Below are 14,453 nucleotides of genomic sequence, written 5' to 3'. Positions count from 1 at the left end.
ATTTCGTCTCGTCGGGGCACGCATGCGCGCGCCTAAATGCAACGCGGCTTGGGAGTATCCACCTTCCCAGGGACGCGCGACGAATGCACGTGAGAAGGAGTCACTACTACCTGTTTACAACTCGAAAGTCGAGGGCCGGTGAGTTGTCCGGGTCTAGGGGTATGGGATACACCTAGTATGCTAAGGCAATGGTTTGTACAGAAACCGAAAATTCCGAATTCGGGGGTTCTATTACGTATGGGCCTATATCCCATACGCCCTTTCGGTACTCTAGCTTGCTAGGCTTGCCATTTCATTTATTTATTGCATAATTTAGGGTTGCACTCGACTCGCTCGTTTTGACATTGTAAATTCGAAGAAACACTCAGACCGTCCACTCTTCGACCGTGATTCTTACATAAATAAATGTACAACATAAACCCTTACATTGTTCTCTCAAATAAATAAAAATAAAAATTACAACGACTGAATCCCGATCGGTTCGCGTTCGGTCATTATTCCACTCGTGCTCACCGTGTGGTTTGGATAAGACTGAAAATTAAATTAAGATACGCACTCGGTGTATGGGGGCATTGGACCCCGTGATCGACGGTTAAGGGGCGTTGGACCCGTGTAAATCGTATCCTAAGGGTTCGGACCCGAACCGCAACAAATCAACAAATAAAAGTGAAAAATAGAAGAAAACTGATAAAAACTTATATAAACAGATAAAAACAGACAAATAACGGATAAATAGACAAGTGCAGACAAGTTGTGTATTAGACCGAATTTACGTGATTTAGTCAATTATTAACCGGGATTACTTGGCAAACAATTTTCCTACCCTAGGCAAGCAGATGAATATGCTAAAATGCAATTCTTAAGTCAACTATGTGTGTGAGTTTGTTTTAAGACTTTACTCTGCAAATGACACTGAGATTTCACTGAATACGCTAAACTCATGTTTTGACTCTAGATTTGGAACCTAGAATTCCACCTAGTCATTATCTAATGTTTATATAAGCTGAGTGAATGATTAGTTTGGTTTTACACGTTTTGTGACAAAACTAATAACGCTAACTACCGAATCTACGGTAAAATGACACAAACACCGAAAGTGGATGAAACGGGCCATGCGAATAAGACTCGCACCCGAACGGGCTGCCCCTTCTTACCCATAGATCAAGGTGTTTCGACCTCCTGAACGCCTAGAATGTCGGCGAATCACGAAACAACAGTTATGCCCTTTGGTTTGCGAAATGTGTAAGAGTTAATGAAAAGTTGAGATCGCGTGACACGAAGGGGTCTAAAGGAGACTTGTGTGTTTCGACTTGAGTTGCCTCAAATCGGGCTCGGACTCGAGTCAAAGTGCACAAATCCACCTAGACATCGACTCTATTAGTGTTACGCGTCTTGGCATTTTGAAATTGTGAATGTAAAAAAGGCATTTCCGTTGGTTTATGATTCATCGACGCGTTTATAAATTGATAGCCAGTTCATACAATTTTATTTAAGCCGAATGATTTAATTAACCAAATGATACATCCAATTTCCCGTTTGTGGAGTGGTTTAGTGATTGAGATCTTGAACCTCAATTGTTATGGATTAATGAGATGGTTGTTCGAAACTACGCGCCTAACATACAAACTAACACGAAACTAATAATTAAACAAAAAATGTAATTGCAATCAATTCCAAGAATCGGTTTTAACCGGTTCTTGCATGCATAAGACATCAAACACGATAATAACCCACATTTTACAAAGCCGATGCCGCCATGTTCTTGGAGACGCACACAAACACACAATACAAACGCAAACACGATATTTAAAGAAATCGATAAAACAGCATCGGCACGAAAAACGAGGTAAATCGTAAACTCAATAAATATGAAAAAAGAGTTGAATCGGGGTCAAGGAGTCTGTTTTGGATCTAGATTCAGTCTGGAGAGGGCTACATTGGACCCAAAAATCAATGTGATCTGATCTATCGAATAGACAAAAAGTTCGGTAAATAATTTTTATTCGGAGTTGAAGCACCCAGAAAAATATGAAATTTTGTGTAGGATCTTAAAATAACATCAAGAACTTATGGTAAAAATTTCAGCTCATTTTGAAGTCGGATGGTTCACCAAATTGCTCAAGGGCCAAACTTGGGATCTAAGAAAAAGCATATGAAATGAGTTATTGACACTCGTCCAACACTCCAGCAGTAAACACACATACAATAAGTCGATATTTACATGCAAAACAAAAATAAATAAATAAATAAATAAATAAACTTAGAACATGGAAGTTAAGTCGAATCGGGTTCACCTTATCACCCCACAAGCCTAGATAACTAAGAGACCTACTTCTCTAAGTTGTAGAGAAGTTATACCTAGCCTCAGAATGCGAGAAAAGAGTCGGAGAAGTGGTAAGAGAGTCGGAAGATTCGGTTGCACAGAAGCTGTCCAGAAAAAACAGCAGCGGCTCCCGGGAAGAAAGGTGATGGCTTGGATGGTTCAATGTGGTTGCACGGTATAGGCACGGGCCCTCTCAACTCCCAAGGGACTGCTTAAGGTGGTCGTGACAAGCTTTGGGCGTGCAAGGGCCTGAACAAACCAAAAAATGACAAAAGAAAATCGGTAAAAACTGTGATAACCCGAGGAGAAGGAAAGAGGGAAATGGAGGTTGTGCGCGATTGATCGGCTCTCGGCACGTGACCACCTTGTCACGAGGGAGAGTGAGGGTCGTGAGGAACCCTTAGGAGGTGTAGGCACAACTCACCATGATCGTGAGAGGAAATGGCATGCCTAGGACCCGGGAAGGGCTATGGAAACCCGATTCTGTGCTGTTTCTGTTATCTGCTGAAACGAGGGGTTGAAGGCCTCAAATGCTAAAACTAAGCTCAGAAATCGATTTAGGAGGTCGAAAATAGGTGGGGTATGTATTTTTTTGAAGTTTGGGTGAGGATAGATGGATGTTTTGCTCGAAAAACGACGTTTTTTGACAATAACGGTTTTTTTTTTGTTCTCTCCTCTACCGCCCTTCTTTTCTCCGAATTCTCTCTGTTCTCTTTTCACTCTTATCTGCTGAAAACCTCTCCATCTCTCCTGAATCAATGAGGGTGATGGGTAAGAGAGGAAGGAAGGGTTTAAATCGGAAAGTTGTGTGAGACGGGAAAGCGGTTTAATGACTTTTTTCTTTCTTTCTTCTGCTCTCCTTGAACCTGGACGTAATTATTCTCCTATTCCCTCTATTTTCTGCTGAATGGAAGCGTAATGAATGAGGGGGAGTGGCAATATGGGAAAGTGGTCCAAGATCGGAAAGCGTACAAGACGGGAAAGCGATTAATGGGATTTTTCTTGCTCTATTCTACCCCGATTGAATTTGGACGAATTTTGCTCTTTTCTCCCTCCTCTCCTCTTGCTCCGGTGCTGGACTGAATGCTGATTGCTTGAGGGTCAAAGGTAAGAAGAGAAAGGCAGGTTTAGATTGGAAAGCGGTGCCAAAAACCGGGCAAATTCCCACGAACTTCCTCTTTTTCTTTTCAGCTGAACTTGGCTCCTATTATGCTCATCATGCTGATTGAATTCTTCCCCATCTTTAGCTGAAAATGAATAGGAGCAATGAATGAAAATTATGGGCAAGGAGGAAAGAAAGATCTCGATAGGAATGTTGCTCAAGATTGGAAAAACGGTTTAATGAACTTCCTTTCTTCTTCTATCCATAAACTTGGCCGATATTTCCCCCAAAATGCTGACTGAATTTCTTTAGTTTTTTGCTGAAAATGAATGAGATCTTGAATAGTGAACCGACTTTGTCTAATTATTTTCTGTTGGACTCATATTATGGCCTAATTAGTTCAAGACTTTGTTGTAACCAGTGGACCAAAATGGGGTGCTGACAGAATATATTATAATTAATTTTATGGGCTTGGAGAATTATTTGTTTCATATAATATGAACATTATTTTTCATACTAAGTTTAGTTACATGAATTAAGATCGGAGATCGGTAACATCAAAGTCTAATTATTTATTAATATTAATTTTAGTTCAACTACAGGCTCTATAGTCATCAATCACTTCAATTAATTTTTCATAAATTATTTTTTTATTGAGGAGTCATTATAAAAAATATGATTCTTATTTTAATATGTAACTCGTGTGGTCATATCACCTACAATAATTGTATTTGTGTAAAATGTGGCCCAAAAATATATATGATATTAAAATTACTTTTAATTTAATCAAAATTATTTCAAAAATTGAATTAAAATTTTATATAGTTTGAGTTTACCATCTCATCGCTATTTATTGCATGGGATACAACTTCATATATAACTATAAATACATGGGTAAATTAAAAAAAAAACCCAAGTTTTGTAGAATGTCTCAATTTTGTCATAAATTTTGTTTTGTAACAAAAAAACCCATAAGTTTTCTAAAATGTCTCAAAAATGACCTCCGTTATAACTTCCGTCAATTTTTGTTGCTGATGGTGGGTCCCTTTAACAGTCCACGTAGGTCACACGTAGGCAAAAATTGACGGAAGTTATAACGGAGGTCATTTTTGAGACATTTTAGAAAACTTATGGTTTTTTTTGTTACAAAACAAAATTTAGGACAAAACTGAGACATTTTACAAAACTTGGGTTTTTTTTGTAATTTGCCCTAAATACATATATATATATATAGATTAATTCAAGTAAAGTTTCTTTTCTATTTTTTTTAATTTTTAAGTACAAATAAAATTTTATAGATTGAGGGCAAAACTACTTAGATAAATTAATTCAAGTAAAGCTTTTTTTTTTTCTAATTTAGTTATTTTTAAATTAATTCATTTAAATTAGATATAATAATAAATATTATTTAGACATTGACCTTTTTAGACCTATATCACTAAGCGTTTACATTCCTAACCTATTTATTATATACATATTGATCTTTCTAGCCCCATATCAATAAATATTTACCTTTCTAATTTCTAACCCTATTTATTACAAGAGATACAACTTTATATATATATATATATATAGTTTCTCAAATTGAAAGCATTCAAATACTAGTGCGTACAATAACAAATTAAGAATAATTAGAAATGAATTATAATATCAAATATGCATGAAAAAATTGATATTACTTAGAAAACATGTTACAGTTTCTTGAATATCAAATTCTAAAAAATTGTAATAGATGACCTCCATGTATTTTGTAACAAAAAAGAAGAGCAAATCATCTATTTTTAATAATTTTTAAATAGATTTATATATTACTATTTCAAAAGCGTTCAATATTTATGCATACTTATTGCATATATAGTAGATTTTTCTTTTAGTTACTAATTATGTCGAAAAGTTTTCTATAGATACTTATTTTAAGAAATTTTAATTTTTATAAATAAATTTTGAAATTATATATTTTAATCAAGAATATGCTTGTATAATAAAATTATTAAGTATTTAATGATTGATATGCGTTTACTAATTTAGACCTAATTGTATATGCATTTACAATTGTTTATTGAGACATTTACCTTTATGACCTTATACTATATATAAAAAAAATTTAAATTATTTTTTTGACCCTATTGGTTATGGGAGATAGAACATATATATATATATATATATATATATATATTTGTAGATGAGAGTTTTACTTAATTAACATTTTATAAGTGCTTATATTTTTTTAATCAATTTTAAGTTTATATAAGTATATATTATTACATATTTTCTTAAAATGATCAATATGTTTATTTGTTAACGATATGATAATAAGTGATTGAAATATTTGTTTTCATATATTCTGAATATTTCTTTATAATATACAATATATTAACCTATAAATTAGTAAAGATTTTACCACTTTACCCTTATATTATTTTGACATTTTCCTTTCAACCCCTATTTAAACATACCTATTGTATATAGTAGATTTTGTTTTTAGTTACTAATTATGTTGGAAATTTTTCTATAGATATTTATTTTAAGAAATTGAATTTTTTAAAAATAATTTTTTATATTTTAAATCAAAAATATGCTTTTGAATATTAAAATTATTAAGCATTTAATGATTTATATGCGTTTACTAATTTAGTCCTAATTGTATATACATTTATAATTGTTTATTTATACATTTACCTTTATAACCTTATACTATATATAAAATTACTTTTTAACCCCACTGATTATGGGAAATACAACATATATATATATATATATATATAGATCAGATTGTTACTTAATTAATCTTTTATAAGATTAGCTATACTGCTTACATTTTTTAAAATTAATTTTAAGATTATATAAGTATATATGATTATATATATATTTTTATATATTTCTGAATATTTTCTTTATAATATATAGTATATTAACATATAAATTAGTAATGATTTTATCACTTTACCCTTATATAATTTTGACATTTTTCTTTCTATCCCTATTTAATGTATTGGTTACAACTTTATATATAGAGAGAGAGATAAGATTTGGAACGGAAACTTTACTACATATAAATATTAACATTGTTCATGTATATACACAATTAGGTGAAGTGCTGTTTTCCTTTCTTGGACCTGTAAGTATTTTCTCTTTGTTTTTACTCAATCTATAAAATGACAGTTCTATTAGACTAATTCCTAATTTTCCCAATATATATATATGTGTTATATATATATATATATCAAACTAATGGTTCGGATGGTTTTGATACAATTTCTCCATGAGCAAGGTCTCAGTTTCGAATGTTATAAATCGAGAAAATTCACGATATGAGAGTTTTATCTTTTTGTGAACCAACCTAACTCAAATGTGAATTAGTAGTGATGCATTTGCCTTTGGATACAAGGTGTCGCAAACCACAAAAAAAAAAAAGAGTCCTTTATATTTACGGAGGATGTGTTGCTATCACATTGCCGTTTCACATTTATTGGCTTGAACGTGAAATTTCATGAATTATCACTTACATATTTGTAGCACAATGTCCCGCTTTTTAGACTTACTGGCTGGCATGCGCTAAGGTCTGATCAATGAAATAGCGGACAGTAGACGAAAGGGCCCGCACGTGTACGCATGTTAGAGTTATTAATTATGATGACCAAAAGGGGTTGGTGGTTGTCCAAGCCGCGGTAGTTATATTCGCTTGGGCTAAAACAGCAAGCTCAATAGGTGATATTTGATAAATTAAGTGCTTAAAAATTAAGGATTTAATTAGTTAGACAAAGAAATATATAGAAAGAGAATGAATGATAATGATGAAAAAATATTTTATGAGGAGAAGAGAGCATCAACAAGTGAAAAATTACTTATTTCATTAAGTCAAAATTTTTTGACTTAGCGATTAAGTAGATGAGACCATTATCTTTCATCTTTATCTTTTTCTCCAATTTATTTTTTCATGTAACTAACTTTTAAATACTTATCTAATTAATTTATAAACAAACACAACCTAATTATTGCCATCGAAGGGAGAAGTTATTGGGTGATCCTACCTCGCCACGTGGCGTGAGGAAGCACCAATCAAAATGTATGAAACTAGAGACTTGGTGCTAATCACTCAGATAATTGCCATAATTATTCTTCATTAAATAATTTTTATTGGTTCTTCCTCACCACGTTATTTGAGGTAGGATCATTTAAAATTTTCTCCATCGACGGGGGCTAGAGGCCCTATCAGCTTCCATCATAAATGTTTTATTTGCCATTTATGTTGAGAATCTATTTTTGGTTACAAGGGAGATTTATATTTCTGATACGATGAAATAAAAATCTTAATAAAAAGCGACGATTAGTTGTACCACGAGAATTGAATATGGTATTCCTCGATTATCAGGCAAGAACATAATACAAATAGGACGTCATTATTCTTGGACAGGTATGGTAATATATGGAGCACTAAATCAGAGGATCTCGACAATTGGGGCGATGCACATACTTACTTGAAATCAAAATTTTTTGAAATAAATTTATCTCATTGAAATGAAAGAGAATATAACACAGTGATGCACGCCTTCGTCTGATAATCAAGTTTCGATATTCGGTGGGACTAGACCTGTCTCTTAATTAACAATCAAAATTTATATTTCATTTTACTAGTCTGTGACCCCGTAAAAAAAAAAGAAAAAAAGAAGAAGTCCTGCTAGCTATTTCTTCCCTTTCCAGTTATCGAGAAAGCATCTAGTGAAACGGTGGTACCAGTTATTGAATATTACATAGAAATTCTTTCCTATCCAATTATTCGGCTATTTCATCTTTCTCCCGATGATTAAGTTAATGGACCTATCTTATAACCAAAAAAGAAAAATAATAGGTGATTACAAAGAAATCCTTTATCCATTGGATTGAGAAATGGCCGGCTAATGTACAGAAGCGTATTGTCATTTTAAATCAAGATTTTTGGGAATGAATTCACGTCATTTGAATATGTTCAGTTAATTTTTGTCTTTCCTATCCAATTATCAGCTCAATGGACTAATCTTGTAACCAAAAAAAGAAAAATAAAGGGCGATCGAGTATATAGAAATCCTATATCATTGGATTTAGAAAGTGGCACCGAACGTAAGCTGGTCCTATTATTGCATAGGCCAAGCAAAGAACACCACGACCTCCAGCTTTGTCTAGTGCAAGAGGATATGTATGTCAGAATTTCCAAGAATTGTTTTGAAAAGGACAATTAGTTAAATTCCACAGACTAAATGACAAAAAACACGGGCAAATCAGCTTTCTGCCTCTCGATTTTCGTCATCACGAACATCATCTCATCCGCACTGAAATCCTCTATTTATAAACAACCTACGAAGAACGTGTCATGCCCCTCATCCTTAACCCTACTATTATCAAATTAATCCATAATAAGATTTCGCAACAAGATATGGAGCCTAGCCACTTTCTCCTCGTAACATACCCTGCGCAGGGCCACATAAACCCGGGCCTCCAATTCGCCAAGCGGCTCATCCGAAATGGCGCCCGAGTCACCTTTGCCACCTCTGTCTCTGCCAGTCGGCGCATGTCGAAGCTCCCGGACTCTCAAGGGCTGCATTTTGCCCCATTCTCTGATGGCTATGATGACGGGTTCAAGCAAGGGGATAATATTCCGCAGTTTCTCTCCGAGCTGAAGCGTCGAGGCTCCGAGAGCCTAAGGGACCTTATCGCCTCTCATGCCAACCAAGGTCGTCCATTCACTTGCCTCGTCTATAGCCTGCTACTCCCCTGGGCGGCTGACGTGGCCCGGGAGCTCAACGTTCCCTCCGCACTTCTTTGGATCCAACCTGCCACTGTCCTCGCCATCTACCACTCCTACTTCTATGGCTACAAGGACACTATCGTAGAGAGCTGTAGTAACGACCCCAACGGTTCGGTTGAACTGCCCGGTTTGCCATGGAAGCTGACCAGCCGTGACCTTCCCTCCTTCCTCTTGCCCACGAACACGTACGCTTTCGCCCTTCCTAGTTTTAAGGAACAGTTGGAGGCACTACAGAAGGAGCCCAACCCCAGAATATTAGTGAACACATTTGATGCACTTGAGCCAGAGGCCTTAAAAGGCGTTGAGAAGTACAATTTGATAGGAATCGGGCCATTAGTTCCTTCGGCATTTTTAGACGGCAAAGACCCGTCGGACACTTCCTTCGGTGGCGATCTTTTTCAAGGTAGGTCACGAGCAACCTTCTTTAAATCCTCCCGTAGCATGCATGACATAGAATTAAACCCACACCTCAATAAACGTTGAACATTATCCTTCTTTTTATCTTTTTCGATTAAAAAAAAACTCGTGAACCTAATAAAAAAAATATATCGAGAATCCAAATAAAAATACACAACTCCACTAACAAAAATTAAATGTGAAATCTCTTAATTATTAGGTGACAATTATGTATCATTGCGTCATACTCTCTTTTTCATTTTCCTTCCTTTTATGCTTTGTCAACTTCCATTCACAGTACATTGCAAACGATCCTCATAACTATGGGATTACAGATAATGAAGGGGAGAAGGAAAAGATTACTTAGAAACCTTTTTTTTTTTTATATATATAGTTAGATTACTTGAAAACCTACTAATAAAACCTCATAGCTAATGAATTTGGTGTTGTAATTTACTCGGATTAGTTTCCTTCTTTACTCTTTTAGTAACAAGTATAAACATAGACATATATATATATATATATATATATATATATATTCTTGTTATAAGGGAGATTCATGGGTAGTACAATAAAATAGAAACTCTAATTAATTAATAAAGAAGCACGGGTAGTCTGACTGAATATCGAACATAGAACTTTTTAGTTATCATGCGAGAGTTAGCTTGTGCCAAGAAGTATATATTTTATTATGCCAAAAGAGAAGTTCGAGAGGATGTGTTTGAACAAAGGAGAATTCAATTTTATGTTTTGTTGTTCAACCAGAGAGGAGTCAATTTAATTGTTTAGAGCAAAGCGCGTGATTACGCTTATAAATGATATGCGTGGCTTTTTGTAACCCGAAAAAAAAAAACTGTCGCATTTCATAATTTTTTAGGAATATCTTTATTGGATAAATAAGCAAGATGATGCTTAATATTTTCATCAAAAAAATAAATTATATGTCAGTTATTTTCTACAAAATTACACGAAGTAGCTATATTCACTTGATTATTTTGCAATATTAATTATATATAACTATAATATTAGTTGGTCATTATGCAGACAAAATTTACTTGAGACACACGATTTGCAAATCGTATATATAGCTAGCCATTGTTCTAGCAGTTTTCATTGACCCATCCTGTAAAAACAATTGTAAGTTGATTTTTCTCCTTGAAAACAAAATTCCACGTTTACTTTTATTGACATAATAATAATAATGGAGTGGGTCTATATACATATTCAATGGATCGGGGGTGTTTTTGTCCCTTTCTACCTTAATTACTAGGATGAGATGATAAAGTTGCCGCAAACCTTCCAGTAAAATTGATATCTGTGGCTTAGCAGAACGCAGATCTTATGTTATATAGATTTTATCATAATATCATACTGAGCCAATGGGATTGGCCTGTTTGGCTTAATGATGCGGCTGCACACGAAATGATTCAAGTTTGAGTCATCTTAAACAAGGGCTGATTTTCTATGGTGGGATCAAGCGACCCACTTGATTTTATAAAATTAACAACAAATACTAAAAAATGCATTTATTTTCTTAAATTCTAGCTATCTTTGTTTTGAATATGCAAGATAAGTAAGGTGTAAAATAAGATTTTTGACCCAGTTATCTTCTCTCTAACACAAATATGAAAATATTAAATTATAGGGTTAAAAACAAAAAAAAATCCCTTAATTCTCTTTTGAAACTTGAAACTATTTTTTTTTTCTTTTATAAGCGATTTGGACGTATATATTTATTCATTCGATATAAAAAGTAAATTACAGACACTTAGACTGCATTTGGATTGAGAGTGAGATTTTAGAATCATGATTTTGATTTTAATTCTATCCATTACACAACAAAAACACACGTTTTCCAAGTCAAATTTATAATACCATCTCATTTGTCATTTTCCACAATCAAAATCAAAATCAAAATTAAAATCAAAATCAAAATCAAAGTTACTTTAACTCTGAAACCAAACGCACTCTTAAAATCCCTTCCTGACCTCAAATTTCAAGCTCTAATTCTATATATATATATATATATATATATATATATTCTTAAATCAAGTTTTGTCATCTCGTCTCTTAATTAGGTTTCCGGTCATCCATCGAAGTTTTCACCTCTCGCACATGCACCACACATCATCTCTTATAACCATGTCATCTCATCAAAGTTTTTCTTCCCTCCATTCACCACTTTTTTTGAGCGAAAAAATGAAAAAGAGCTTTTCTCCGTTTATCTTGCATTATATACAATGGTGGAGGGATCTTTCTAATGCACGTGAATTTTAAGTAAATTTAATGGACGATTATTTCATTACTCATTTAAAAATATTTATTGGATAATCTTGATGATTAGGCAAATTCGAAGATTTCGAAAAATGAAATCTCAAAAAGGAATTTAAGATGTTTCGATTATTTTTAATTTCAACAAAAGTTGAAAATTTTAATTATCAACTGAATTTATATGTTAATATGGGAGGCGTATGTTACTGAAAAAATACGCTACTAAGGCTAAGTAGAAGACTCGTCTAACACCCGCTAACCATCTCGGTCCTTGGATTCGCCACTGACAGTAAAGTCGCAAAAAAAGAAAAACCTCTATTGGACCACTTATCAACTTGTGTAGTCATCCTCACCTATTCCATGGTTTTACAAGAAAATAAGGTGATTTATTTGGGGATTATTCTTCCGAGGACTAGTTACCAACAACTAATAGTCAAATCCCACGTGGCATATATGTTTTGTCCTTATTTTCTTTAATTATCGGTCCTTTTTCTATTCATAAAAAAAAATCATCAAAATATTGGTCCATTTTCTTGTGAAACGTCCTCCTCCTTGTTATTTCAATCTTAGGTCCAAGCTAAAGGCGTGACTGTAACCCTAGGAGGGGAAAAAAAAACCAAAGAAAAAATTAAAGGTGTGACTGATTCACCAGCTTGTTTCTAGATTTGATGCAGACAGTTACCTACTAGCATTCACGAGACAGCTTGAGCTGATAAACTCGCCCTGTGAATTGTGCGATTATTATTATTATTATTATTATTATTATTATTTATTATAAGTGTGGTCTATGGATTTAGTACAATGAAATAAAAATTTTAATAGCTAATAAGTGACACAGATAATTTTACATGTATTAAATCTAGTACATCTTGGTTATCAGGCAAACGTATGTACTACTGTACTACACCATCTTTGATTACGTGATTTAATTTGTTTGGTCCCAATTTGGCCTTCAATGATATTATATACTTAATTAGAAATGATATCGCTGCATTAAACAAAATTAATATTGATCCTATAGGCATGATTCCAAGGGTAAATTTTCAAATATATTACAGGCACGAAGGACTGCAAGAAATGGCTGGACTCGCAGGACGAAGGTTCAGTTATCTACATCTCATTTGGAACCCTCGCAGAGATATCGAAGAGACAGACCGAAGAACTCGCATGCGGGCTATTGGCAAGCAGCAGGCCATTCTTATGGGTGGTAAGAGAGAAGGAGAAAGGAGCTGAAGGAAAAGAAAAGTCGACAGAAGAAGAACAAGTAAAAGCACCAGAAGAAGAAGAAGAGCTCAGCTGCAGAGAGGAGCTCGAAAAACAAGGCATGATAATTCCATGGTGTTCCCAGCTCGAAGTGCTTTCCCACCCATCGCTAGGGTGCTTTATCACGCACTGCGGGTGGAACTCTACGCTTGAAAGCCTCGTCTGCGGTGTGCCGGTTGTGGCATTCCCCCAGTGGACGGATCAGGGAACGAACGCAATGTTGCTTGAGAATGTGTGGGGTACCGGGACGAGGGTCAAGGCGAACGAGGAAGGAATAGTAGATTCCAACGAGATAAAGAGGTGCTTGGAAGTTGTTCTCGGGGAGAGGAGGAAGGAGATGAAAGGAAATGCCTTGCGGTGGAAGGAGTTGGCTAGGGAGGCTGTCAAGGAAGGTGGCTCCTCTTGTATGAATCTGAAGGCTTTCATGGAAGATGTTAGTCGAGGTTCTCATATTTGATGTGCATATGCCTCAAGTGCTTCCTTTATCTTCTCTTACATTTTTTTTTTTACGTTGAATTTTTAATTTTATTGTTTTTTTTTATTTTTCGTAATTACAGGTTCAATAAGCAAATATTCAGTGAGTATTACTCAGTCACTTAAATATGTAACACTTAATCAGAATACTTGAAAATAGAAAATCGACCCCTCAACTGATTCACAAACTCTCATTTATAAATATTCTAATTGGTTTGTTACTCATCCAAAGTGAATGCGTAATACTCAATGAATAATCTCTGGATTCAATACATTTTACTGAGGAAGATACACCTGACTTACGAGGAATTTACATTTGGGTTCTTTGAAATTATGAAGTGACGCAAGCGTGCATTACGAATTTACAATGCTATGTCAGAGAATAACTAATTTTTGTTTTTTTTTTTAGTAAGGGGACAGGTCCTAGGCTTAGAGGAATTAAAAAGTACAGAAGCGGGATAAAGAATTCCAACAGAATTGCCTAAGATAAGTGGTCTAGGACCCGAAGGCGGAATGTCCCGTAAATGCATACCCTGCTGGAAATGTAACGCATAGCGCACGTTTTTCCCTCTCCCGATAAATATGAAGTACCTCAACTTGCCAATCCTCCGCAAGAATCTGCTTTATATTGAACCAGAGGAGCTTTGAAAGGAGCGTAGGTCTCCTACTCAATCCACCAGCTTCTGAATCACAGCCGAGTCGATTTTCAAGTTCAGCCGTCTAAAGCCCCAAGTCCAGGAAACTTCCAGACCAATAAGAGAACATACGCCATCATTCGGTGGCCACCGCGGTTGAAATGTTGATATTACGGGCAGAGCCTCTAAGTCATCGGCCATCAATCA

The 14,453-nt window shown here is 34.7% G+C and overlaps 1 protein-coding gene across 1 annotated transcript; it reads left to right on the top strand.

Moving 5' to 3' along the window:
- Window positions 1–8,740: 8,740 nt before the first annotated feature.
- Window positions 8,741–13,732, top strand: LOC116212765 (crocetin glucosyltransferase, chloroplastic-like). The gene is made up of 2 exons (XM_031547444.1): window positions 8,741–9,610; window positions 12,933–13,732. The coding sequence occupies exons 1-2, from the start codon at window positions 8,773–8,775 to the stop codon at window positions 13,592–13,594; spliced, it is 1,500 nt and encodes a 499-aa protein (XP_031403304.1). The 5' UTR covers window positions 8,741–8,772; the 3' UTR covers window positions 13,595–13,732.
- Window positions 13,733–14,453: the final 721 nt, after the last annotated feature.

Source organism: Punica granatum, chromosome 7 (assembly GCF_007655135.1).
Source record: "Punica granatum isolate Tunisia-2019 chromosome 7, ASM765513v2, whole genome shotgun sequence".
In the NCBI taxonomy this organism is placed as follows: Eukaryota; Viridiplantae; Streptophyta; class Magnoliopsida; order Myrtales; family Lythraceae; genus Punica; species Punica granatum.
This window is presented reverse-complemented; position numbering and strand designations above follow the sequence as displayed.